Below are 27,704 nucleotides of genomic sequence, written 5' to 3'. Positions count from 1 at the left end.
AATTTTGACAGTTCAGAGTCCCGCTTTGGCTCTCACGCTCTTGGTCCATGGGTGGGTTTTACCTGCTCTCACTTCCCCGGCCTCCGGCCTGCCTTCGGGCCAATCGCAAATGCGGCCCTTGCCCCAGCCCACCCAGAGCTCTCCCTCACCCGTCCTCTTGGGGAACTGGGGCCTATGTCCGTAGAAGGCTTCGGAGACTGGGGAAAGCCACGCCGAGATCCGGACGGTCGACAAGACAGCCCCTCCCCAGGCTTTTCCCCGCTTCGCGGCGCTCACGTGACCGAGAAGAGGCCTCCACCGGTCCGCCCATTTCGTCCGCTGCTGCCCACTTCCCGCTGGGGGTAAGTAAACCGCGGTTTTCCGCGCCGCCCAACCCCGCCCTCCGCCTTTCCCCTTCCCTTCACCTCCCTCGGGTTCCCTCGCGCCACTCTCCCCGCCCCCCATCCTCCCCACCGGGCCCTTTGTACGTGCTCGGCGGCGTGCGAGCGCGCCCGGCACGTGACCCCGCCGAACGTGGCATTGTGTTATCACGTGACCCAGGTGCGTACGCGACGGAGCGGGGTGTGAAGATGGCGGACGAAGAGGCCGAGCAGGAGAGGCTGAGTCGCGGCGGAGGCGGCTGCGCCGCGGAGCTGCAGCGCCTGGGTGAGCGGCTCCAGGAGCTGGAGCGACAGCTGCGGGAGAGCCGGGTGCCGGCCGTGGAGGCGGCCACGGAGTACTGTCAGCAGCTGTGCCAGGTGAGGGCGCCTGGGGTCCCCTCCCCCTTTCCCCCTGCTAGAGGGGGAAGAGGGCGAGCGAGCGCTTGGCGGCTGTGCGGTGGTCCTCGCTGCCTTGGCATCGTCTGCGCCGCCGCCCGGGCGGGAGCGGGGAAGTACGAGGAAGGCGCCTTTGTGTGGCTGCCGTTGTGGCGGTTGTTGTCGGCGGCTCCCGGCTGGGGGAAGGGAGTTGTGGTCAGGGCGGAAAATCCCCCCTCCCCTTTCCTTCCCCGAACTCGGGACTGCGCGGTCCCCGCGGCCGAGAGACGCAGACTGCGAGGACTGGAGCCGTCCCCGCCGTAGGAGAGGGTAAGGGGGGAATGGAGGCCAGGTCCCCTTCCTCCTTCTCTTATTGTGCACTGGGGATTACCGCGCCCCCGGCTTCCCACTCCAACGGGCCTCCGCCCCCACTGGTTTGATTCCTTTGCCTCCTTTTGCTTTCATCCGTCCCGCCCCCGGCCCCGTTCTCGCTGTCTCCGGGCCTTTGTTGTTCGAGTTTCGCCTTAGGACTGAAGGGGCCTTTGTTGATGTTCCGAGGAGCAGTCCTCGCCGACCCCTTCTAGCTGGGCGAGACGTTCGGGGGTAGGCGGCGCGGAGGTTGTCCCTTCCTGCCTTTACTTGCTAGGAGCACCGCTTCCATGGTAAAGGTTGCTCTCCTCGGTGGAGAGAAGCTGTCCCCGTATGTGTATCCTAGGTTCGGATGTCGCTGTGCAGCGGCTTTTCCAGAGTCCGTTTCTCTTTCGCCTTCACCCTTGGAGGAGTGTGGTTTCCTCTCTGCCCTTCCTCTCCCGTCTCCCCACCCCCCTATTACTTGGAGCCTTCCCTGTTTGGCTTCCCGGTGGAACGGAGAAGACTGAGGTTCATGTGGACCCGTGCTCAGGTCAGTTTCAGGCCTTTCCTTCCTTTTCTTGCACAAGGACACTGCTTTCCAGTAACTGCGTTCTAACCAGGATTTGGAATGTTAATAGCACTGTTTGCTTGATAGAAATCGGGGAGTTTGTGTCTACGTTTGGACTTGATTACCTACCCTCCAGTTACGTTTGAAATTTCAAGGTGCTGCTGCTGGCTGTGGTCAAGATTTTGGTTAGATTATCTTCTTGAGGAAGAAAAAGAATTCATACGGGTCACATTTAGAGTTAGTTTGTGAACATGTCATTATACAGAAGTTGTTTCGTTAAGATACTGAACTTAAGGTCGAACAATGGTGGACCGTTTTAGCATTTCAGAGTAGATCACATTTTCACTTAACTTTTGGCCTCCAAGTTCTGAAATCTTTCTTTATAAGATCAGGGATACTTGATCCCATACCAGAAATTCTCCATTGTTCTGTGCACCTTATTGTCGCAAATTATTTGATGGCGGTTATCTTAAAAAGCAAAACAACAAAAAACAAACTTTGTGGGATTGCATGGTGACTTGTCTGGGAATAAATGCAATGTGAAAGCCACCCACTTAAGGTAATATAGGTCTGGTGAATACCTATGGCATACTTAGAGATTCTGTCATTCCTTTGAATCCTAGTTTTAAAGAATTGTTGAAATTTACTAATTTCACTATCCTGACCATAACCACTCATTCTTAATTGGTCTTTCAGCTTTAAAAATTTATCTTAGATTAAAATAAAAAACTTTAATAAGGTGCCCATGAAAGGAACTCTTTCATTTGTAAGTAAAGTTAGCTTTTTAGTCAGTGAAAAGTATTAAAGTCTAGCTTTGCTGAAAGACATTTTTCAGGTAACAGTTTCCACTGATGGATTTAAGGCTTATTGCTGTAAATAGACTTGACCAGCAATATTTATAATCAGGATTAATAATTCTGGGAAAGTGGAATCTCATACAAGTTGGACTTAATTTGGAGGGTGTGCAGCATCAGATATTTGTCACTTTAAAATTATTTTTAATGTATGAAACAGTATTCCTTTTTGTCAGCATGAAGGTAATTTCCTGTATTAGTTTTAAGTGATTAGTCTTACAACATGTAAATTGTTTTTATTGACCAGTGCTACATGAAATAGTAATAAAACAAATGCTGGGTTTGTGGATTTCAAAAATGACATTGCATGCACTAAAATCCCACAATAATGTAAATGCATTTAAAAGTGATCTCCATTATTCGAATAGTAGAGTGTATCTGATGTTTAAAATCCCCTGTAGAACATTTTATATATATATATATAATTTATATATATATGATAAGTTTCCAATTTGGTCTTGGCAGATGGGAGGTAACTTGAAACAGTTGTTTCTTTAAAATTGTATCATAGCCATTATTATTAACATTTTGCTACGAGTTGAGCAGAGCAGAGCAGTGGTTAACAGTTACAGAATTTATTGGAGCAGTTTAAGAACAGTGCTAGAAATACTAGGAGCTAGAAATTAAATCTACGTTTCTAATCTGGAGATTATCATTTAACTTTTTCTATCTAAGGTTTTCCTGTAAAACTGGGATATTCACATGCTTCAAGGAGGCAAAGATGAATAAATATTTGTCAGAGTTAGTGGGCTTCAGAGTTAATATTCTGCAAGTGTTGATGCTTAGTGCTTTTAAATGTGAAGTAGTTTATATTCTGAATTTTTTACCTCAACAAAAGGTGAGTTTCTGGAGAATGTAGTGAAACCTACAGAAATAAAGTTGCTTACTCTTTCTAGTTTATAGATTTTTCTTTCTGAATGAATAAAGTGTAGGATAGTAACAGATTTCTTGAGTTTTGAGAAGTAAAATAGAAATGAAAAACATTTAAGTTTTTCTTATTGTTAACTGTATTGTTTTGCTGTTTATATTAGGTTGCTTCCTGGAAGCATGCCCCACTTGTATATGAACATTTGCTTAAAGCTTAAGAGTAGGAGGAAGGGAAGGTGGTAGAGGATGGGCATATGGGAGTATTTGTCAGAAAATCTTAGATTTCCTTATAGCTTTACAAGCTAACTGTAATCTGGATAATGTTTAATTTTCCTAAAAGCAAATTAGAATAAGAATATAGATAACCAGAAATAATTTATTGCATTTATTTGTTTCAGTATCATTATATAAAAACAGATTGTAGTTGGAACTTATGGGACTGTTTATTGTATTAGACTAGCCCAGGATTCACTCACTCATTCAGCATTGTTATTGAATACCTACACCGAGGGCCAGGCAACCATGAGCATGGTCCCTGGCTTCAAGGATCTTACAGTCTCTGGAGGAAGGTAGACAAGTAATTGTAGTAAACTGTGATTTATATCTTTTATATGGAAGGTGGTTTATTTGGGAGTTTGAATAGAAGCATTCCAATAGGAGAATTGTTCTAAAAGGATTTTAAAATGATTATTCATTTAAAAAGTTAACCATCGTAATAGTTGAAGAATGATTTGTTGGAGCATGGTGTTTGTTGACAGCATTACACACTGGACTGGATGACTCGTTCATTAATACATGAGTTGTGACTGTTTATGGTTGTTTACTTTCTGGTGACATAATTATTTTAAAAGGTAGAATTGCAGTTGTGGAAATATGGTTGTGTATCATACACACACGCACACGTCTTACCTTTGTTCATACCTTAATTCATATAAGCAGCTTCTCAACTGGGCATAGTACTTTTTCCCACTGCATTTCTCTCTTAAGGACATTTAGAAACACATGGGGTCAGTTGCTTGGTTACTGCAGTGACTGGGGATGTGATAACTGGCATTTAGTGCCCATGGGCCATGGATACTACATTTTCTGAAGTGACCAGGACAGTCCCACCCCATTAAAATTTATCTCTGCCTAAATACCCACAAGTGCCCTTTTGAGAAACAGTGACCAGAAAGAAGAAGAATATATTAAGATTGTTTTTATCCTTATGCTTTTTCATGTTAATATAGTTATATTAAGAAATGCAGTTAATCTGGAGCAGATCCAGTGCACACACTGAGCTTCAGTGCACATTGAACTTGAAAATTTCTACTTCCTTAGTAGAAATTATGAGCAATTACTTAAACAATTATTAAAACAATTCACTTTTACTAGGTTAAGGAGGGTAGCAAAGTCAGCATACTTAGTTATCCTGATTAAAGTAGAGATTTGACCTTTTGATAAAATTGAAATTCTGTGCTCTTAAGAAAGCATTTATGCAAGGACTAGGTTTAAATGTTAGGGAATGTAAGATACAGGAGACTCTAGTAGGATGTAAACTAATAAGATTTAAATATCACTTCAAGATGACAACTGAAGAGATGTCAAAAGGCTGTGTATCATTAACATATTTGCTTTATTTTTTATTCCCCTTTTTAAAATTGAAAATGTGGTACGTTAAAATGGTTTTTTAAAATTCAAATACCGGGAAAGGGCATACACTGAAAACTTGCTCTCCTTCCCACCCTAGGCCTCCAGTCACCTTCCACAAAGACAGTCCCCTAATAGTATTTTGTGTGTCTTCCCAGAAATGCTGTTTACTCTTTTTTTAAAAAAATTTAAAAATAAGGACGTACTGTATACTGCATCTTTTTCTTCACCAAAGAAAGGTATCTTTGAGGTCATTCTGTAACTGCCCAGGTAAATCTGTGGCTTTCTGTTTTAAACTGTGTAATAATTCTAGTCTGCAGCTGTGTCTAATTAATCAGTTAATTGTTGGTGGTTATTTAGAAGAGTACGTTAATTTTATGTGTAGTAATTTCACTAGAGTTCAGAATAGGTAGTAAGCACATCAGGCTGGGCTATCAGACAGAAGGCTTTACTAAAAAGGTAGGATTTGACCTAGACCTTAATGGCTCTATTAACTGTGTTTAGTGCCTTATTGGTATAAGAAACAAATGAAATTAAAACTGTTGAGAGCTACTGTTTAAATTGTGCAGCTACAGTATATCTTTGTATATATTTCTTTCATCTGTTTGATACAAGTTGATTCTTTTGTTTGCATGTTTTGCTTAGCTTTAATGGTAGAGGCAAAAATTTTGAAAATACTTAAATATTTTCCTTGAGAAACTCGACTTTCTTTTGATTATTAGAGACTATCTTAAGTTAATTTGTAGGTCACTTCAAATCAAGAAAAGATAGCTTGCTTGTTAATTAGTGATAATTACTTTAGGTATTGAGGGAGTAATAAGTCATTTAAACTTTAAAAGTTGAGGTAATGCTCAGGGGAAATAATTTGTTAAGTGTTCATAATTAGTATGATTGCATGCTGGAGATATTAAATTTTACTTTCCAGAATATACTTATACCAGTTTTAGCAAAGGAAAACTTTACCAAATTTTGCTTGCCTCCTTAACACTTCTTGATCCTAAATTAAAATGGGGGAAGGGAAGAGGTATTTTGCAGTTGCCATTCATGATATTTTATATGACTAATCTGCAAAACCAAGGATTTTTGAAAATGTATGGTCTTAACTGTATGAAACTGCTGCTGTACTTATTTTCCTGGAGATTCTGTCAAAGTTGAGAAATTACCTTATTTTTCCCAACTCCCACACTTAAATTCAGTTCATAAAATCAATCAGTGTGTGAGTAGCCTTGCTTATAAAATGGAAAGTTTACTTTTTATTAATGTGTTTGTCAGATACGCTGTGTAACTTTTAGCTATGTATTTTCCAGGAGAGCCTCTTGATTCATTGTTTCTCTTATCATTTAGAGTTGCACAGTGCACCTCGTAGGAAAAAATGTTACCTTTTCCCACCTTACATATATTTAGCCAAGGAAGTTTGTTCAAGTTCAATCAGTTACATCTTAATTTATTTTAAACATTGAAATTCCTCTTATATGGGAGCACTAAGGGAGCTATGGAGAATTATGGTGTGGATAGAGCTTACAAAATCTGGTACATATGTTAATAGTTAAGCAAGTAATACTATTAGATAGTAAAGTATCTAGTGATTAATACAATAAGTAGAGTGTGAATTAAGAAAACTAGAGCATTTTAAAGTTACTTACATTAGCTAAAAATGGAAAAGAAAGGAAAGGAAAGGAAAACACTATTCACATTGGGTCTTGAATGTGGATAGCTAGAGTGGGAAGAGGACGGGACTAACCCTCAGAGACTGGAGCAACTTTTCAGACTGGCGTCTTGGAGAAAAACGTCATGGGTTGGGATGAAAAATCGGATAGAAAAGGTAGATTAGAACCAGACCAAGGCGTTAAGATCCAAACCAAGGAATTGTAACTAATCCTGTGAGCATGACTTAAAGACTTACCCTTCCAAGGTTGAGGCATTGAAATTTTTAAAAGTTCAGAATGTTAGAGCCTTTGGTTTTTCTTGAAGTATCCTGTGTCAGTTACTGCCATGTAACAAACTACTCAAAAACACAGTGGCTTTAAAAGAACAGCCGTTTTTATTACTGTTCTCAAGTCTATGGGTCGTTTGGGTCGTTCTGCAGTCAGCTGGAGGTTGTCTGGGGCTGAATGATCCCAGATGGTCTCACTCATGTGTCTTGTGGTTGGTGCGTTGGTTGAGAGGCCCCAGTTAAGTTGGCTCATCTCTGCTCCACTCTTACCCTCTAGTAACGGAGCCTGAATTTCTTTACGTTGTAGCAGGAAAGCCAGTTCTGTAGCACAACTGCTTTTCAAGCCTCTGCTTGTGTCATGTTCGCCTTTGTCCCATTGGCTCAACAAGTAGTCATACCCACCCTCTTCGTGGGTACGGGGAGATGTGATTCTTCAGGGACCAATTTTATAACAGTCTATGACATATCCCACTTCTGTTTATTCTCCACTGCAATTCCGGGCACTTTTTTGGGTGAGATTTTAATTTTTTGTTTCTATAGCCCCACCTCTGCTTTCTTTCTTGTCACACATATTCTGTCATCAAAGCACATCCAATTGCCCCTTTTCTCTTTGATTGGCAAAAGGCATTTCTATTCCTGCTTCCTAATCTAAATTTCCAAATAGACAAAGGGCATCCCACTCCACTGTAACTTTGGAAGGTTTGTGGAACAACCTCTTATTTGGCATGGTTCTTTACCTTAATATTAAACCTGGTCTGTATGTGGTGTTTTGTGTTGTCTCTGCCTTGTACAGTTTAGTAATAACATCCTAGTTCTTGTCCTAATATTTGAACAACTTTTTCCTTTTAACTGATGAACTTGCTTTTAACCTTCCATTCAGTTTGTGAAATTCCCCCAACATCCTGCTTTTATCCTTCTACCTCAGTGGCAGTCCAGTACTCATGACAGTGTTTCTCAAATTTGTGTTAGCAGAAACCCAAGAGAGTCTGTAGATTTTAGAGTTACTCAGCTCAGAGTAAGATGTAACTTTTTTTTCCATCACCACTTAGTTGTCCACTGAAACAAAATTATCACAAAAAAATACTTATCTTTACTGTGTGTGATGCATTCTATTTTCATTTACTATTATTGTCTTTAAAAGCTGCTCTTGGGCTTCCCTGGTGGCGCAGTGGTTGAGAATCCGCCTGCCGATGCAGGGGACACGGGTTCGTGCCCCGGTCCGGGAAGATCCCACATGCCGTGGAGCAGCTGGGCCCGTGAGCCATGGCCACTGAGCCTGCGCGTCCGGAGACTGTGCTCCACAACGGGAGAGGCCACAACAGTGAGAGTGTGCGGTGGTCCTCGCTGCCTTGGCATCGTCTGCGCCGCCGCCCGGGCGGGAGCGGGGAAGTACGAGGAAGGCGCCTTTGTGTGGCTGCCGTTGTGGCGGTTGTTGTCGGCGGCTCCCGGCTGGGGGAAGGGAGTTGTGGTCAGGGCGGAAAATCCCCCCTCCCCTTTCCTTCCCCGAACTCGGGACTGCGCGGTCCCCGCGGCCGAGAGACGCAGACTGCGAGGACTGGAGCCGTCCCCGCCGTAGGAGAGGGTAAGGGGGGAATGGAGGCCAGGTCCCCTTCCTCCTTCTCTTATTGTGCACTGGGGATTACCGCGCCCCCGGCTTCCCACTCCAACGGGCCTCCGCCCCCACTGGTTTGATTCCTTTGCCTCCTTTTGCTTTCATCCGTCCCGCCCCCGGCCCCGTTCTCGCTGTCTCCGGGCCTTTGTTGTTCGAGTTTCGCCTTAGGACTGAAGGGGCCTTTGTTGATGTTCCGAGGAGCAGTCCTCGCCGACCCCTTCTAGCTGGGCGAGACGTTCGGGGGTAGGCGGCGCGGAGGTTGTCCCTTCCTGCCTTTACTTGCTAGGAGCACCGCTTCCATGGTAAAGGTTGCTCTCCTCGGTGGAGAGAAGCTGTCCCCGTATGTGTATCCTAGGTTCGGATGTCGCTGTGCAGCGGCTTTTCCAGAGTCCGTTTCTCTTTCGCCTTCACCCTTGGAGGAGTGTGGTTTCCTCTCTGCCCTTCCTCTCCCGTCTCCCCACCCCCCTATTACTTGGAGCCTTCCCTGTTTGGCTTCCCGGTGGAACGGAGAAGACTGAGGTTCATGTGGACCCGTGCTCAGGTCAGTTTCAGGCCTTTCCTTCCTTTTCTTGCACAAGGACACTGCTTTCCAGTAACTGCGTTCTAACCAGGATTTGGAATGTTAATAGCACTGTTTGCTTGATAGAAATCGGGGAGTTTGTGTCTACGTTTGGACTTGATTACCTACCCTCCAGTTACGTTTGAAATTTCAAGGTGCTGCTGCTGGCTGTGGTCAAGATTTTGGTTAGATTATCTTCTTGAGGAAGAAAAAGAATTCATACGGGTCACATTTAGAGTTAGTTTGTGAACATGTCATTATACAGAAGTTGTTTCGTTAAGATACTGAACTTAAGGTCGAACAATGGTGGACCGTTTTAGCATTTCAGAGTAGATCACATTTTCACTTAACTTTTGGCCTCCAAGTTCTGAAATCTTTCTTTATAAGATCAGGGATACTTGATCCCATACCAGAAATTCTCCATTGTTCTGTGCACCTTATTGTCGCAAATTATTTGATGGCGGTTATCTTAAAAAGCAAAACAACAAAAAACAAACTTTGTGGGATTGCATGGTGACTTGTCTGGGAATAAATGCAATGTGAAAGCCACCCACTTAAGGTAATATAGGTCTGGTGAATACCTATGGCATACTTAGAGATTCTGTCATTCCTTTGAATCCTAGTTTTAAAGAATTGTTGAAATTTACTAATTTCACTATCCTGACCATAACCACTCATTCTTAATTGGTCTTTCAGCTTTAAAAATTTATCTTAGATTAAAATAAAAAACTTTAATAAGGTGCCCATGAAAGGAACTCTTTCATTTGTAAGTAAAGTTAGCTTTTTAGTCAGTGAAAAGTATTAAAGTCTAGCTTTGCTGAAAGACATTTTTCAGGTAACAGTTTCCACTGATGGATTTAAGGCTTATTGCTGTAAATAGACTTGACCAGCAATATTTATAATCAGGATTAATAATTCTGGGAAAGTGGAATCTCATACAAGTTGGACTTAATTTGGAGGGTGTGCAGCATCAGATATTTGTCACTTTAAAATTATTTTTAATGTATGAAACAGTATTCCTTTTTGTCAGCATGAAGGTAATTTCCTGTATTAGTTTTAAGTGATTAGTCTTACAACATGTAAATTGTTTTTATTGACCAGTGCTACATGAAATAGTAATAAAACAAATGCTGGGTTTGTGGATTTCAAAAATGACATATTGCATGCACTAAAATCCCACAATAATGTAAATGCATTTAAAAGTGATCTCCATTATTCGAATAGTAGAGTGTATCTGATGTTTAAAATCCCCTGTAGAACATTTTATATATACATATATATATAATTTATATATATATGATAAGTTTCCAATTTGGTCTTGGCAGATGGGAGGTAACTTGAAACAGTTGTTTCTTTAAAATTGTATCATAGCCATTATTATTAACATTTTGCTACGAGTTGAGCAGAGCAGAGCAGTGGTTAACAGTTACAGAATTTATTGGAGCAGTTTAAGAACAGTGCTAGAAATACTAGGAGCTAGAAATTAAATCTACGTTTCTAATCTGGAGATTATCATTTAACTTTTTCTATCTAAGGTTTTCCTGTAAAACTGGGATATTCACATGCTTCAAGGAGGCAAAGATGAATAAATATTTGTCAGAGTTAGTGGGCTTCAGAGTTAATATTCTGCAAGTGTTGATGCTTAGTGCTTTTAAATGTGAAGTAGTTTATATTCTGAATTTTTTACCTCAACAAAAGGTGAGTTTCTGGAGAATGTAGTGAAACCTACAGAAATAAAGTTGCTTACTCTTTCTAGTTTATAGATTTTTCTTTCTGAATGAATAAAGTGTAGGATAGTAACAGATTTCTTGAGTTTTGAGAAGTAAAATAGAAATGAAAAACATTTAAGTTTTTCTTATTGTTAACTGTATTGTTTTGCTGTTTATATTAGGTTGCTTCCTGGAAGCATGCCCCACTTGTATATGAACATTTGCTTAAAGCTTAAGAGTAGGAGGAAGGGAAGGTGGTAGAGGATGGGCATATGGGAGTATTTGTCAGAAAATCTTAGATTTCCTTATAGCTTTACAAGCTAACTGTAATCTGGATAATGTTTAATTTTCCTAAAAGCAAATTAGAATAAGAATATAGATAACCAGAAATAATTTATTGCATTTATTTGTTTCAGTATCATTATATAAAAACAGATTGTAGTTGGAACTTATGGGACTGTTTATTGTATTAGACTAGCCCAGGATTCACTCACTCATTCAGCATTGTTATTGAATACCTACACCGAGGGCCAGGCAACCATGAGCATGGTCCCTGGCTTCAAGGATCTTACAGTCTCTGGAGGAAGGTAGACAAGTAATTGTAGTAAACTGTGATTTATATCTTTTATATGGAAGGTGGTTTATTTGGGAGTTTGAATAGAAGCATTCCAATAGGAGAATTGTTCTAAAAGGATTTTAAAATGATTTTTCATTTAAAAAGTTAACCATCGTAATAGTTGAAGAATGATTTGTTGGAGCATGGTGTTTGTTGACAGCATTACACACTGGACTGGATGACTCGTTCATTAATACATGAGTTGTGACTGTTTATGGTTGTTTACTTTCTGGTGACATAATTATTTTAAAAGGTAGAATTGCAGTTGTGGAAATATGGTTGTGTATCATACACACACGCACACGTCTTACCTTTGTTCATACCTTAATTCATATAAGCAGCTTCTCAACTGGGCATAGTACTTTTTCCCACTGCATTTCTCTCTTAAGGACATTTAGAAACACATGGGGTCAGTTGCTTGGTTACTGCAGTGACTGGGGATGTGATAACTGGCATTTAGTGCCCATGGGCCATGGATACTACATTTTCTGAAGTGACCAGGACAGTCCCACCCCATTAAAATTTATCTCTGCCTAAATACCCACAAGTGCCCTTTTGAGAAACAGTGACCAGAAAGAAGAAGAATATATTAAGATTGTTTTTATCCTTATGCTTTTTCATGTTAATATAGTTATATTAAGAAATGCAGTTAATCTGGAGCAGATCCAGTGCACACACTGAGCTTCAGTGCACATTGAACTTGAAAATTTCTACTTCCTTAGTAGAAATTATGAGCAATTACTTAAACAATTATTAAAACAATTCACTTTTACTAGGTTAAGGAGGGTAGCAAAGTCAGCATACTTAGTTATCCTGATTAAAGTAGAGATTTGACCTTTTGATAAAATTGAAATTCTGTGCTCTTAAGAAAGCATTTATGCAAGGACTAGGTTTAAATGTTAGGGAATGTAAGATACAGGAGACTCTAGTAGGATGTAAACTAATAAGATTTAAATATCACTTCAAGATGACAACTGAAGAGATGTCAAAAGGCTGTGTATCATTAACATATTTGCTTTATTTTTTATTCCCCTTTTTAAAATTGAAAATGTGGTACGTTAAAATGGTTTTTTAAAATTCAAATACCGGGAAAGGGCATACACTGAAAACTTGCTCTCCTTCCCACCCTAGGCCTCCAGTCACCTTCCACAAAGACAGTCCCCTAATAGTATTTTGTGTGTCTTCCCAGAAATGCTGTTTACTCTTTTTTTAAAAAAATTTAAAAATAAGGACGTACTGTATACTGCATCTTTTTCTTCACCAAAGAAAGGTATCTTTGAGGTCATTCTGTAACTGCCCAGGTAAATCTGTGGTTTTCTGTTTTAAACTGTGTAATTATTCTAGTCTGCAGCTGTGTCTAATTAATCAGTTAATTGTTGGTGGTTATTTAGAAGAGTAAGTTAATTTTATGTGTAGTAATTTCAGTAGAGTTCAGAATAGGTAGTAAGCACATCAGGCTGGGTTATCAGACAGAAGGCTTTACTAAAAAGGTAGGATTTGACCTAGACCTTAATGGCTCTATTAACTGTGTTTAGTGCCTTATTGGTATAAGAAACAAATGAAATTAAAACTGTTGAGAGCTACTGTTTAAATTGTGCAGCTACAGTATATCTTTGTATATATTTCTTTCATCTGTTTGATACAAGTTGATTCTTTTGTTTGCATGTTTTGCTTAGCTTTAATGGTAGAGGCAAAAATTTTGAAAATACTTAAATATTTTCCTTGAGAAACTCGACTTTCTTTTGATTATTAGAGACTATCTTAAGTTAATTTGTAGGTCACTTCAAATCAAGAAAAGATAGCTTGCTTGTTAATTAGTGATAATTACTTTAGGTATTGAGGGAGTAATAAGTCATTTAAACTTTAAAAGTTGAGGTAATGCTCAGGGGAAATAATTTGTTAAGTGTTCATAATTAGTATGATTGCATGCTGGAGATATTAAATTTTACTTTCCAGAATATACTTATACCAGTTTTAGCAAAGGAAAACTTTACCAAATTTTGCTTGCCTCCTTAACACTTCTTGATCCTAAATTAAAATGGGGGAAGGGAAGAGGTATTTTGCAATTGCCATTCATGATATTTTATATGACTAATCTGCAAAACCAAGGATTTTTGAAAATGTATGGTCTTAACTGTATGAAACTGCTGCTGTACTTATTTTCCTGGAGATTCTGTAAAACTTTACCAAATTTTGCTTGCCTCCTCCTTCTTAACACTTCTTGATCCTAAATTAAAATGGGGGAAGGGAAGAGGTATTTTGCAGTTGCCATTCATGATATTTTATATGACTAATCTGCAAAACCAAGGATTTTTGAAAATGTATGGTCTTAACTGTATGAAACTGCTGCTGTACTTATTTTCCTGGAGATTCTGTCAAAGTTGAGAAATTACCTTATTTTTCCCAACTCCCACACTTAAATTCAGTTCATAAAATCAATCAGTGTGTGAGTAGCCTTGCTTATAAAATGGAAAGTTTACTTTTTATTAATGTGTTTGTCAGATACGCTGTGTAACTTTTAGCTATGTATTGTTTTCCAGGAGAGCCTCTTGATTCATTGTTTCTCTTATCATTTAGAGTTGCACAGTGCACCTCGTAGGAAAAAATGTTACCTTTTCCCACCTTACATATATTTAGCCAAGGAAGTTTGTTCAAGTTCAATCAGTTACATCTTAATTTATTTTAAACATTGAAATTCCTCTTATATGGGAGCACTAAGGGAGCTATGGAGAATTATGGCGTGGATAGAGCTTACAAAATCTGGTACATATGTTAATAGTTAAGCAAGTAATACTATTAGATAGTAAAGTATCTAGTGATTAATACAATAAGTAGAGTGTGAATTAAGAAAACTAGAGCATTTTAAAGTTACTTACATTAGCTAAAAATGGAAAAGAAAGGAAAGGAAAGGAAAACACTATTCACATTGGGTCTTGAATGTGGATAGCTAGAGTGGGAAGAGGACGGGACTAACCCTCAGAGACTGGAGCAACTTTTCAGACTGGCGTCTTGGAGAAAAACGTCATGGGTTGGGATGAAAAATCGGATAGAAAAGGTAGATTAGAACCAGACCAAGGCGTTAAGATCCAAACCAAGGAATTGTAACTAATCCTGTGAGCATGACTTAAAGACTTACCCTTCCAAGGTTGAGGCATTGAAATTTTTAAAAGTTCAGAATGTTAGAGCCTTTGGTTTTTCTTGAAGTATCCTGTGTCAGTTACTGCCATGTAACAAACTACTCAAAAACACAGTGGCTTTAAAAGAACAGCCGTTTTTATTACTGTTCTCAAGTCTATGGGTCGTTTGGGTCGTTCTGCAGTCAGCTGGAGGTTGTCTGGGGCTGAATGATCCCAGATGGTCTCACTCATGTGTCTTGTGGTTGGTGCGTTGGTTGAGAGGCCCCAGTTAAGTTGGCTCATCTCTGCTCCACTCTTACCCTCTAGTAACGGAGCCTGAATTTCTTTACGTTGTAGCAGGAAAGCCAGTTCTGTAGCACAACTGCTTTTCAAGCCTCTGCTTGTGTCATGTTCGCCTTTGTCCCATTGGCTCAACAAGTAGTCATACCCAGCCTCTTCGTGGGTATGGGGAGATGTGATTCTTCAGGGACCAATTTTATAACAGTCTATGACATATCCCACTTCTGTTTATTCTCCACTGCAATTCCGGGCACTTTTTTGGGTGAGATTTTAATTTTTTGTTTCTATAGCCCCACCTCTGCTTTCTTTCTTGTCACACATATTCTGTCATCAAAGCACATCCAATTGCCCCTTTTCTCTTTGATTGGCAAAAGGCATTTCTATTCCTGCTTCCTAATCTAAATTTCCAAATAGACAAAGGGCATCCCACTCCACTGTAACTTTGGAAGGTTTGTGGAACAACCTCTTATTTGCCATGGTTCTTTACCTTAATATTAAACCTGGTCTGTATGTGGTGTTTTGTGTTGTCTCTGCCTTGTACAGTTTAGTAATAACATCCTAGTTCTTGTCCTAATATTTGAACAACTTTTTCCTTTTAACTGATGAACTTGCTTTTAACCTTCCATTCAGTTTGTGAAATTCCCCCAACATCCTGCTTTTATCCTTCTACCTCAGTGGCAGTCCAGTACTCATGACAGTGTTTCTCAAATTTGTGTTAGCAGAAACCCAAGAGAGTCTGTAGATTTTAGAGTTACTCAGCTCAGAGTAAGATGTAACTTTTTTTTCCATCACCACTTAGTTGTCCACTGAAACAAAATTATCACAAAAAAATACTTATCTTTACTGTGTGTGATGCATTCTATTTTCATTTACTATTATTGTCTTTAAAAGCTGCTCTTGGGCTTCCCTGGTGGCGCAGTGGTTGAGAATCCGCCTGCCGATGCAGGGGACACGGGTTCGTGCCCCGGTCCGGGAAGATCCCACGTGCCGTGGAGCAGCTGGGCCCGTGAGCCATGGCCACTGAGCCTGCGCGTCCGGAGCCTGTGCTCCACAACGGGAGAGGCCACAACAGTGAGAGTCCCGCGTTACCACAAAAAAAAAAAAAAAAGCTGCTCTTGATTTTGTGATCCATTAATACGTCATAACCAAGAAATTGGAAAACACTGCTTATAGGGAGTCATTGGGCTCAATTCAGTAATAAACACATAGGTAGTCCTAACTTGTAAGGTGGCCTTCTAGTCTAGTTGATTCAGAAAAGTCATACGGTTTTATTTATGAGGAACATCAAAATTAAAATACAATTTTAAATTTAAATGACTGCTAAAAACCCAGCATGTGTCCATGGAATCAATTTGAGAAATACTGGTTTATAGGATCAAATCCAAATTTAAGCTTGAGCCCAGTGGTCTCCGTGCTCTATTGTTTACTTTAAAAAAAAAATATTTTCACTGTTGAGCAGGAACTTTCTGCTCCATCTAAATTGTTCATTCCTCATTTTACTGCCTTTGTGACTTTGTTCAGAGGAGCAGTGTTATGCAGTGAAAAGTCAAATGGCTTTGGGTTCAACTAGGAGGTCCCCAACAATCAAGACAAGATTTTAGCTCATGCTTTGTTTGGGGTGAGGGTGAACCTTGGAGTTAGAGTCTAGACCAAACAGATTGAAGAGGAATAGAATATTCAAAACAGGCACTGTTACGCTTTACTAACAATGAATTGTTTAATCTGAAGACTTGTGAGATCATACGATTAAAAAGTGTTTAGTCTGTTTAAATGTCTGTTTACCCAAATTGCCTCTTAGGACCTCATCATTGCTATATAATACTTGTTCAGTTATGACATTGATTTATCAGAAAATGTTCAGTTTTATTAGGCATTTGTTTAGGAAGACTGATATATGGTTAAATGGCTAAAATGAAGCAGTTCTTTAAAAAATGAATTTCAAATATATGGATAATATATTCGTGTGGAACATTTGGCATCCTTATTGATGCCTGATGTATAGGCAGTGTTATGGTTTATCACTCCTAGATACAGACTTTACATTTAGAAAGAGGTCGTTTAAATTTAAAAGTAGTAATTAATTGACTTGATCCCCATGCCCGTCATTTTTTTGTTTGTTTTTGTGGATTGAACCGCCCCTGCCCCACTCCCCTGCAGTGAAAGCGCGAGTCCTGATCACTGGACCGCCAGGGAATTCCCTGCATGAAGATATTTTCTAGGAAGGGTTTCTGAGTGCTTGTCATAACTATCGCTCCTTAGTAATTCAGAATGAACCCTAGTATGTAAAACTGAATATGTTGGCAAGAATGAGTCAGACTTAGTATATTTAATATTGTGACCTATTTAGTGTTTCTGAAAAGGCAATCTGATGTTGTAAATGCTGCCTAAAGAGAAATTATTTTTAACACCAGAAGACCTTTGAGGATTTACCTATCTTGAATGAAAACATTTGTGGTGTTTGGTGCCCCTCCTCACCGAATTATCTTTTATAAATCTTGTTTTACTTGATGAAGAAAACCTACCCTCCAGATTCTTTCATATATACTTTGCTTGACAGCTCATTAGATACTGTGAATTAAAGTGTTGGAATTCTAAGGACACTGATTTTAATTTTCATGAAATTGTTTATTGTGACCCTTGGCATGCTACTTAAGACTTTCCTGGGGTTTTTTTGTTTGTTTGTTTTTGTTTTTTATCCTTGACATAGAGATGCTACAGACTTTTGCTGGTTGTTGGTATAAGAATGGATCAAAGGCATGGTTATTTAAAACGATTGTTGTTGTATAAAGTAACATTTTCATTTACATTTAGAGACTACTTTGGAAACACCTTTGATGTTTTATACATGATAGTGACCTAGCAGTAATGTTATTACATTAATAATTCTATCATTTTGAAGTCATCTATTATCGTCATTTTGAAAATAGCATTAGATTACTGATTAACCAGCTTGTTTAAAGCCTACATTTTAGAGAAGGCAGGATTAGATTTTATAATAATTTATGAAAGGTCTTTTTGTCATGGGGGGCATGCAGATTACTCAATGTGTGTGAATGTGCCAGGAGAAGATTATTGGCTTTGCAATTAAAATCTTTCCTTTGTCCAAAATTTTAAACCTGGGATTTGAGAGGCTGGGATGAGAAAAGCTAGTATTTACCTAGTAACTAAAAGTATAGATTTTGAACTATGATTAGAATTCCAGCTCCCTTACTTCTGTGGGATTTCAGGCTTGGTTTTGTGTCTTTGTGCTCATCTCTAGACTGGAGATAAGAATAATATCTGCCTTAAAGCTGTTGTGATTAAGATGTAATGTTTGTTGAGCACTTTGCATATTATGATGCTGGAAGCACACAGCAAATGTCAGCTATTAATACATTTACAAGGACTAGGTCTGAAACTTTCCCTCATAAACGAATATTAATCTTAGTAAAATACTCTTTAGTTTATCATCTAGTGGTTTTCAAACTTAAAAAAAAATGAGGGGAACTCCCTTTTCCTTCCCCGCCAAAGTCTTACTTGAAATCTTATGTGTAAAACAGAAAAGTTACTGCTGCAGAACAGTTTGACAAGTACAGTACTAATCCAGAAAATAACAATGCTATTGCCAGGGGTTGTAAAGGGAGTTCAAGCAGAGTTCTCTTCTGCTGATATTTTCTTCTCAAATGGTTCTTTTTTCTTATTTTCCCTCATTCTACTGCTTTTCTACACTCTCCCAAAACATAATGAATGTTCTTGTCTTTTTGCGGTACGCGGGCCTTTCACTGCTGTGGCCTCTCCCGTTGCGGAGCACAGGCTCCGGACACACAGGCTCAGTGGCCATGGCTCACGGGCCCAGCCGCTCCGCAGCATGTGGGATCTTCCTGGACTGGGGCACGAACCCGTGTCCCCTGCATCGGCAGGTGGACTCTCAACCACTGCGCCACCAGGGAAGCCCAGAATGTTCTTGTCTTAGAGGCGTAATAAAGCCATCACTGAAGACTTTAATATATTTTATCTTTAAAGACTTTTAATTGTGCTGCTTATTTTTGTTTTACATACCAAGGCACACTAAATAAACTCATTTTTTGGTACCTAAGATTTAAAATAAATTTGCTTCTCTGGAAGCATGACACTGATGTGAATATGTCTAAATAGAGAAACTGTACCTTATCAGAGAAGCAATGAATATTAAATAATAGTGAAACTTATGCATGAAACACTCCCACAGATATACTTAGTGCTTATGTTTAATTCTTTCTGAAAATTTGTTGAGAGGACCTAGGCCATCTTATATATTCCCTCAAATCTTCATCTCATGTTTTTTCTAGATCTTTTATTTTCTTCCTTGGGTTTCCAGAGAAGTGGCTGTTCCCTGGCAAGTGGATCTTTTCGTCTGTGCACCTTAGAGAATCTTTCCACTTTCCTGTTTCTTCACATTTTTCTTTCCATCGCTTCTGTCCTTTAGCCTGTAGAGATGTGTGTGTGTCTTTCTCATCTTTTTGCTATGTTGATCATGTCTTCAGCTTTCTCCCTTTCCTCTAATCCCTTCTTTCCACATATGAGATGTCTCCTATCCTAAAAATGTCTTTCTCTAACTCTTGTTTTCTAGTCTTTCTTGCCAGACTTCTTTGGAAAAGTACCCTATACATTGCCTTCATTTCTTACCTTCTGTTGCAGTTTGGATTCTACCCCTCACCACACTAAAGAAGATGCTCTTTTGAAGGTCACTGCTTGGCATATTTGTAATACTTTATTAAATTTAGACCCAAGTAGCAATCCAGCAGCTCAGACTATTTCATATACCTGCATATTGTGTTTAATAAAGTTTAATTGTTAGCATTTTAAAAATCATAAGCTTTCATGTTGAAATGAGAGTGTTTGGCTTTTCCTGGAAAATCAGAAGATGGGGCAATATTGGACTAGTGCATGGCTACAGGCTGAAGTGGCTGCCTGCTCAGCCTCTGTTGGCATTTAAAAGTGTGTGTGACCCCATCTTAAGTTCATCTCCCTTCAATTTATTTACACTGCTATTCTGATTCTCCTACTTCTGTGACTGCTCCGTAGTCCTCTTCACTGACTCTTCCTTTCACCGCTGGAAATGCATGGTAATTATTAGCTAGTATTAATATATTTAAACGGAGTAGATACGACATTTCTGAATTTTTTTGTGGCATTTCCTCAGTGTTCTTTTCTTCCTTTCGCTCTTCATTAATGACCCTCAGCCATTTTCCCCATCTCATCAACATATCTGAGACAGGACTCTAATCAGAAAGGGGCTCCTGAGGCCTGGTTGACAGTCCATGCTTTACATGCTAATCTTCAGCCGGCATCCACTCTGACAGCATCTCCTGTCACTCACTGGATAGGATTTCCAGGGGTCCATTCTCTTGGACCTTTTGCCACTCTTCTTAGCTTCTGACTCCTGCTTCCACCCACCTGTGGAACTCTTCCTAGTGAGGTTCAGGAGGTACTTCTAATTAAACAAGTCTGAAAGGGAACTCATCTACTCTCCTCTCCACTCCCCACCAAAAAGAAAGCCTGTTGGTATTGGTGACATTCCTCCCTTGCCCCTCAAACTTAGGTTTTGAAATCTTGAGTCATTTTTAGCCCCGCCTTTCACCTCCACAGCCCAGTCACTGAGTTCTGTCAATTTTATTCATGCACTGTTTCCTTCTCTGGTTAGATCTGATATGCTATTAGTGGCCACTTAGTTTCTTGCAACAAAAAATTCAACAAACATTTTTTTCATGAAGGTACTTTTCTGTTCTCCATTCTCTCCACTAATCTATCTTCTTCTACATTGTCGCTAAGATTATGTTATCTTTTTAAAGGATGGATATCATATTTTTAAAGACTTTTAGAAGGTAGCGCAATGTGGAAGAGCTCGGACACCATGAGTTGAAATCCCAGCTCTACCATTTACTGACTGTGGGCTCAGTTTCTTAACCTTTTAGATGAGGATCGTAGTATTGTGAGGTAAATGAGGCATCAGCACAGCACCCACCACACTAGTAAGCACCACATAAAATGCTATTCCATGAAAAATAAAATTCAAGCTCACTAGCCTTACATTCAGGGACTTTCATGACATGACACCTAGCATGCCAGCCTGGCTGATTGGCAGCCATATCTCTTCATTTCTTTTTTATATAGAACCTTAGGGGTTTGTAGTCTGTTCTTATACTACAGTTTACATAACTTCCCTCACCTCTGTACTTTGGCTCCAGCTTTCCCCTTTAGGATTTCCTTCTTTTATCAACTCCATTTCTCCATATTTCTTTACTTCAATATGTGATGAGATTATGAGGTATTATTATCTTTTTCATGAGGCTTTCCTATACTCCTAAATGGATTTAATGGCATATTCCCCATCCTTCTTATTGAACTGTATTTTTTCTGGCTTTTATCATAGTTTTTCTATATTAAGATTGTCTCCTCGCCCTCTCCCCAAATTGGAGCTCCTTAAAAGCAGGGGCCATGGCTTAATAAGTGATTAAATCTGTTAAATGGTTGTCTCCACTTTTTTTGCTTTAATAGGCTGGTTTTAATTGTGGGATGAATTTTGTGCTCATAAGAGGCCATTACTTCCTGAAATTAGGTTTCTTCTGACCACAGTTGTTTCATCTCAATTCTGACATTGGGTTTCTGTGTTCAAGGCAAGGATTCAGTTTGATCAAATATGTATAGTTTTTATAAAGCAAACATGAATGAAAAGTAGTAGCTCTCATAATAGCTTGCGTTCATTAAATGCTGATTGTGTGCCAGGAACTGTTAAGTGTAAGTGTGTGTGTGTGTTTGAGAGGGAGAGAGCGATTGAGAGAGATGCACTCATTGTAATCCTCAACAACCCTCTGAAGTAGGTGGTTACTATCCCTATATGTGAGAGACTGCTGAGGCATGGAGAAGTAAAGTAACTTGCCCAAGTCAGTTAACTCGGACTTAGTTTTTAAAAAACAAAAGCAAAACCCAAACTAAGTAAAACATTTTTTTTCTTTTTGGGAGGAATATATAAGTGTTAATTGTTGAAATTTGTTTTAGGGCACAAAGATAATTTACAATAGTAAAATTTAATCATTTGAAACTAAACCTCAGGAAAGCAAGAGCAGTGAATATAAGCAGTTATTGTAGTGGAGTTTGAGTAATAGTTTTATTTAAGAATGTGTTAAGTAAAGTTATTTGTTTAGTAGTAGTGGGAATCTTATTAGTTTTGAATTTCTTTGAGTAATGTATAGGTCTTTTAAGGGTAATCAATACATATTTATAAATTACAATGAGGGCAATGTGTTGAAGTAATCTGTTACTAATCCCCAGATATAACTAAGATCAATTCTTTATTTCATTGGATTAAGAAAAAAACTGCATTTGTGTTATGTGGCCTTTTTTTTTTTTTTTTTTTGCGTTACGCGGGCCTCTCGCTGCTGTGGCCTCTCCCGTTGCGGAGCACAGGCTCCGGACGCGCAGGCTCAGCGGCCATGGCTCACGGACCCAGCCGCTCCGCGGCGTGTGGGATCTTCCCGGACCAGGGCACGAAGCCGTGTTCCTTGCATCGGCAGGCGGACTCCCAACCACTGCGCCACCAGGGAAGCCCTGGCCTTTTTATATGGTGCAAAGAAGTGCCTAAAATGCATGGGGAAAAGTAGGTCATCAGTGGTCTTTAAGCTGCTTTTAATTGGGTATCCTACCAGTAAACATTTGAATAGGAACCCTCAGTATGGGAATGTCTCATAAATTTCACACCCGTTTGCACGTGCGTATTATTTTAGCTTATATAGTTATTTGAGTCTGTTTATTAAATTATAAAGTTTGTTTTAGATAGATTTCATAGGAAAAGTTTTTTCCCCCCTCTGTACTGCATTTTATCTTCTGTTTGGAAACCTCTGGTTTATAGTGCTGTGAGTAGCTGAAGTTCCTGAGATATGTTATTAAATAAGTGCTGGATTTATTTTCCCCATTTTCATAGTGTACTGGAGAAATGACAGCAGTGACCCAATCAGAATTTTTTTTCATACTATCTTTTAGGCAAATTTAATGTAATGTGTATTTCCAGTTTATTGTTTCTGTCATGCTTTACCCTTTATGAACGTCCCTGAGTATTGAGTGTGCCTGTTACCAGATTCTCTCTTAGCTCTGAATCAACTCTGTTACTTGCTCTGTGATATTGGAGCTTGGACCTTTAAGCATTTCTCTGTTGATCGATGTTAAGCTGTGTCAGTAGAGGATGCTGAAGGGCCATTACACAAAGAAGGGGCTTCTGTTTGTGTTTCTTGCTCCTGCTGCAAGACTGCCAGTGGCACAGATAGGGGGACATCCAGTGGTCCTCTGCCCCAGATGAGTGCCCCGAGTGGACAGGTTCTTCCTGAGCTCACAGCCCCAGCCCCGACTTTGTGACTGCCTCACCACAGTTCTCCTGTCGCGGACATTGCACACCCCGGCCACCAGTACCCCACTTTCCCTGCACGGCTGCTTGCGCTGTACAAGGTTGTTTCCTGTGGCCCTCCCCACGCAGATACTGCTTGCAAGCAGGTCCTCAACTCCCTTTGCACAGTCACCTACCGGCCACTTAGGCTCAGGCAACCTAACCTGGCAAACTTCTTTGCTATCCAGTAGGCTGTAACCATACCTTCTCCAACAAGGTCCAAACCCTAGCTTTGGGGAAGACCCCTCCTTCAGGTTTGTTTTTTTCCTTCTGGTACTCTCTCAGTTCTTGGGTATTCTTTAGAGCAGCGGTCCCCAACCTTTTTGGCACCAGGGACCGGTTTCGTGGAAGAGAGTTTTTCTACGGATGGGGGTGGAGAGGGGTGATTCAAGCACATTACATTTATTGTGCACTTTATTTCCGTTATTATTACATTGTAGTATATAATGAAATAGTTATACAACTCACCATAATGCAGAATCAGTGGGACCCCTGAGCTTTTTTTCACTTGCCACTCACTGATAGGGTTTTGTTTTGTTTTTTTTTTTGCGGTACGCGGGCCTCTCACTGTTGTGGCCTCTCCCATTGCAGAGCACAGGCTCCGGACGCGCGCAGGCTCAGCGGCCATGGCTCACGGGCCCAGCCGCTCCGCGGCATGTGGGATCTTCCCGGACCGGGGCACGAACCCGTGTCCCCTGCATCCGCAGGCGGACTCTCAACCACTGCGCCACTAGGGAAGCCCACTGATAGGGTTTTGATATGAGTCTGCAAGCAGTCGATTTATTACAGTCTCTGTGCAGTCAAACCTCTCTGCTAATGATGATCTGTGTTTGCAGCCGCTCCCCAGCGCTGGCATCACTGCCTCAGCTCCACCTCAGATCATCGGGCACTCGATTCTCATAAAGAGCGTGCAGCCTAGATCCCTCACATGTGCAGTTCACAGTAGGGTCCGAGCTCCTATGAGAATCTAATGCCGCCGCTGACCTGACAGGAAGCAGAGCTCAGGCGGTAATGTGAGCGACGGGGAGCAGCTGTGAATACAGATGAAGCTTTGCTCACCCTCCCACCGCTCACCTCCTGCTGTGCGGCCGGGTACAGTCTGTGGCCTGGAGGTTGGTGACCCCTGCTTTAGAGCGCTCTTTACCTGTTTATATGTGTTACTCCCCTGTTAAAATTAATAATTCTTTATGTGAAACTTTCCCTGTTCAAATTGCTGTGTGGTTCCCAGGTTTTTGGTTTGACCCTGTCTGATGCAGTGAGCTAAAATGAGATAAAGTGCATACTGAGCGTAAGAACTATGTAGATTAGTACCAATACTTTCTGCCTTATACACATTGCCTGTTTGGTTCACCTGCTAGTCCATGGAAACTAGCTTTGGTATTTAAAAAAAAACATGGTTGTAAATTCAGGTTTTCATTCTAGTGGGATTTTAATTATGTAGTAGTGGTCCTTAAAAGTCATTGGTCCCAAAAATTGTTGAGGTAAGGGAATGGAGTCAATGTGTTTCACAGTTAAATATCTCTCATACTTTAAACAGTCAGGAAACATCAAATGAGAACTTTTCAACCTTATTAAGTTATTGGCATATTTATTGCTCAAAAAATTTCCACCTGGTCTTTTTTTTGGTAAATTAGTAAATGACAGGCATGAGTTATCTTTTTAAAAAAATTCCCCAAGTAGGAGGTTGGGTTAAAAGAAAAGCACACCCACACTCCCAGAGGACGTGGAGCTGTTGAGACAAGGAGACAAAGAAGTGCTATTTTGACTAATTTCTTCGCCGTGCTCACTTGTTAAATGGTTTATTTGTAGACATCTGAATTTGATTCTGTTTAATATTTTCATATTTGAGTTTTCTTGTGGATATTTAAAATCAGTAGCTTTGCTGATTTTAAGATTCCTCTCATGTCTTTAATAACATTTACCACATGTCTGCAGCTATTGCTGTACAGTTGACTAAAGTGTTCTATTAATACTACATTCATTCCCAGGAAGTTTTCTCAGTTTTCCAGTTACTGGATTTCTGACTTCCACTTTGGTTTTTGTGGACCCTAATTCTAGCTTTGTCTTTGATACAGTGATATATACTTAAAATGGATGATGATAATGTTTCCAGAAGTTGAAGGAGAAAAGAATAAAAGTAAATTAATGATCAGATTATTGATTCTGTAGGAAATAATTTTGCTGTATCCAGTAACCTTTACACTGGTATGGAAGTAATGAATCTGCATAGTGTATTAAATAAATTACATTATTTTTTTTAAAGTTAATAATACAGTAGGACACCAGAATCCTATTTGAGGGGTTTCTTACCTCCTGGTCCTGCTGCTTTAACTTCACTATTTGTGACAGCTTTGGGTAGAGATATTGTTGAAGATAAAACTGATGGCCCTGACTCTGTAGATGATGATTTTCCCAGTGGAGCATTTATCCAATTAGTATTTTAAATAAAATTTTAAAAGCAAATCATATTTCCTGTAGAGGAGCCGATTTTTTAAAAAAAACCTAGCTTATAATTACTATGTATACAGTGAGTGCTTTTGAAGAGAAAAAATGTGCTTTTTAATAAAGTTACAAATAGGAGTTTTTTCCCCCTGCAATGGAAAGAATGGTACATTATTTAAGTCTTTGACGTGACATTCAGTAAAGGTGTGATGTACTAGAGAAAGATTATAATTACAAAGAGATGAGTCTCGTCATCTTAAAGGAAAATGGAATTCTTTGCAACAGTAAAAATAATAGGAAGATAATTTTTAATATATATTACTGTCAAATACATTTTTGCTTCTTGCTGGTTGGCTCCTGCAAGAAAATATAACATGAAATTGAAATACGTAGTATATGTTGTGTCTAACTAAAATGAAATTCAAGTATATTGTATATATTGTAACTTACTAACAAGTTACTTTTTTTAAAAGCTCCCTTCAGGTGACACAGTATGGCAATTTAATTAACACAGTAATTGTTTTAATTTTGTTGGTGTATCCTTGGTATTCTTTTAGAACTTTAAGCATACTTTTCTGTGTTGTTAGTGGAGGTAAATTCTCAGCTAATCACAAAAGTCTTTTTATTCACAGAGTATGCTTTAATGTTATTTTGTATTCTAGGAACAGGATGCCATGGAGGAAAGAAGGGTTTCCTACTATTTTTCTGAATAGTAGGCAAGCTTGCTGTCCAATTTAGAAATAATAGTTGTGAGCATTTTTTTTGGGGGGGGGGGGCTCCTTAACACTTCATTTTCATTCCCTCTCCCCTCCCTGCCCTCTTTCCCAAGTAGCCACTGTTCTCATATTTCTGTGAGCCCCACTTTGCATCCTCACTCAAACCCCTATTTCATCAGTGTGGGAAAATGCAACTACCTGTTAAGGAGCATCTAGACTAATATGTGGGTATATCTTAAGTAGATAAGATTTTGAGCAGATAAATAAAAATGGGGAAATACGGGTAATTTGGGGAAGGATAATTTGGAAAAGAAGGGTCTTCAAAGAGACAGACTACACTGTTGCTGTTATCTGAGTTCAGTCTTTTTTTTTTTTTTTTAAGAGTTGTTTCTGTACTCCTGAACTCATAGTTTCTCTGAAAATTTGAACTCAAAAAACTTTTTCCTAACTACTTTTACATTACAGCAAGGGTTCATGGGGTAGATGAATAGGGTAAGATGGGAGCCTTTGGTGTGTATGGTTTTGTGAATTCAGGATTCCAGTTGTGTCATCATCACTCTGATCTTTTCCAGTTATTATGTGAGCAAATAAATTACTTTGTTTTTCTAATCCTAATACGAATAATAGTCCAAATTTTAAGGGAAAAATTAATTAACTACAAAAATGTAGCAAGTTGTCAGTCCTCTGACTTAAATACATAAAATATACAGATAATTATGGGTCAGATAAATCATGATAAATACCAGTGAAATTTAAAGAAAAAATCATCTTGTCCAATAACTCTCTTGACTACATCTCTGGATTCCGAGGCGTGGACACTTAGTACTGGAAAATATACATGTCCATAGACAGATCTTCAGCTGAAGGGCTGTTGGATGAACCTATTTTGTGGACGAATGTTTGATATTTACTGATGACCTAGTGTAGTTTGGTGCTCCTGCGTTAAAAACTGCTTTCACTACTTAACTGTTTGTCTATGCTAGCAGTGACAACACTAGATGCCTGTAAACCCCAGGAATGTCAAATACATGGAGCACTTGGGTAGGGAAGGAGCAGTGAAGAACCAGAGAGCTCCTCCCTGATTTCCCAGTTGCTACCTTCCTGCTTATCACTGCTATGTGGGATTCTTGACCCAGTATTACTAAATCTTCTGAGTCTTCCAAGAGGAACTAGAAATCCAGATTTTTATGTGCATTGTCCCAATTTTGAAATATTGGCATCTAATTCAAAATGTCTGGGGGGGGGTGGGGAAACCCGAAAAACACTGTGTGAGCCAAGCAAAACATGTCCAGGGAATTTAAAT

General features: G+C 39.6%; 1 protein-coding gene across 3 annotated transcripts in view; it reads left to right on the top strand.

Moving 5' to 3' along the window:
- Positions 1–554: 554 nt before the first annotated feature.
- ZNF292 (zinc finger protein 292) overlaps positions 555–27,704 on the top strand; it is a 102,477-nt gene continuing 75,327 nt past the window's right edge. For 2 of the 3 annotated variants that reach the window (XM_055087630.1, XM_028494670.2), the window contains exon 1: positions 555–737. In XM_055087630.1, the coding sequence (XP_054943605.1) occupies positions 570–737 (168 nt within the window). In that variant the 5' untranslated portion in view covers positions 555–569. Of the gene's footprint in view, positions 738–9,074; positions 9,090–27,704 lie in introns of those variants that run through there. The other variant, XM_055087631.1, reaches the window with a different exon arrangement.

Source organism: Physeter macrocephalus, chromosome 10 (assembly GCF_002837175.3).
Source record: "Physeter macrocephalus isolate SW-GA chromosome 10, ASM283717v5, whole genome shotgun sequence".
Taxonomy (NCBI): domain Eukaryota; kingdom Metazoa; phylum Chordata; class Mammalia; order Artiodactyla; family Physeteridae; genus Physeter; species Physeter macrocephalus.
Note: the sequence above shows the minus strand (reverse complement) of the source record. Positions and strands in the feature narration are given on the sequence as shown.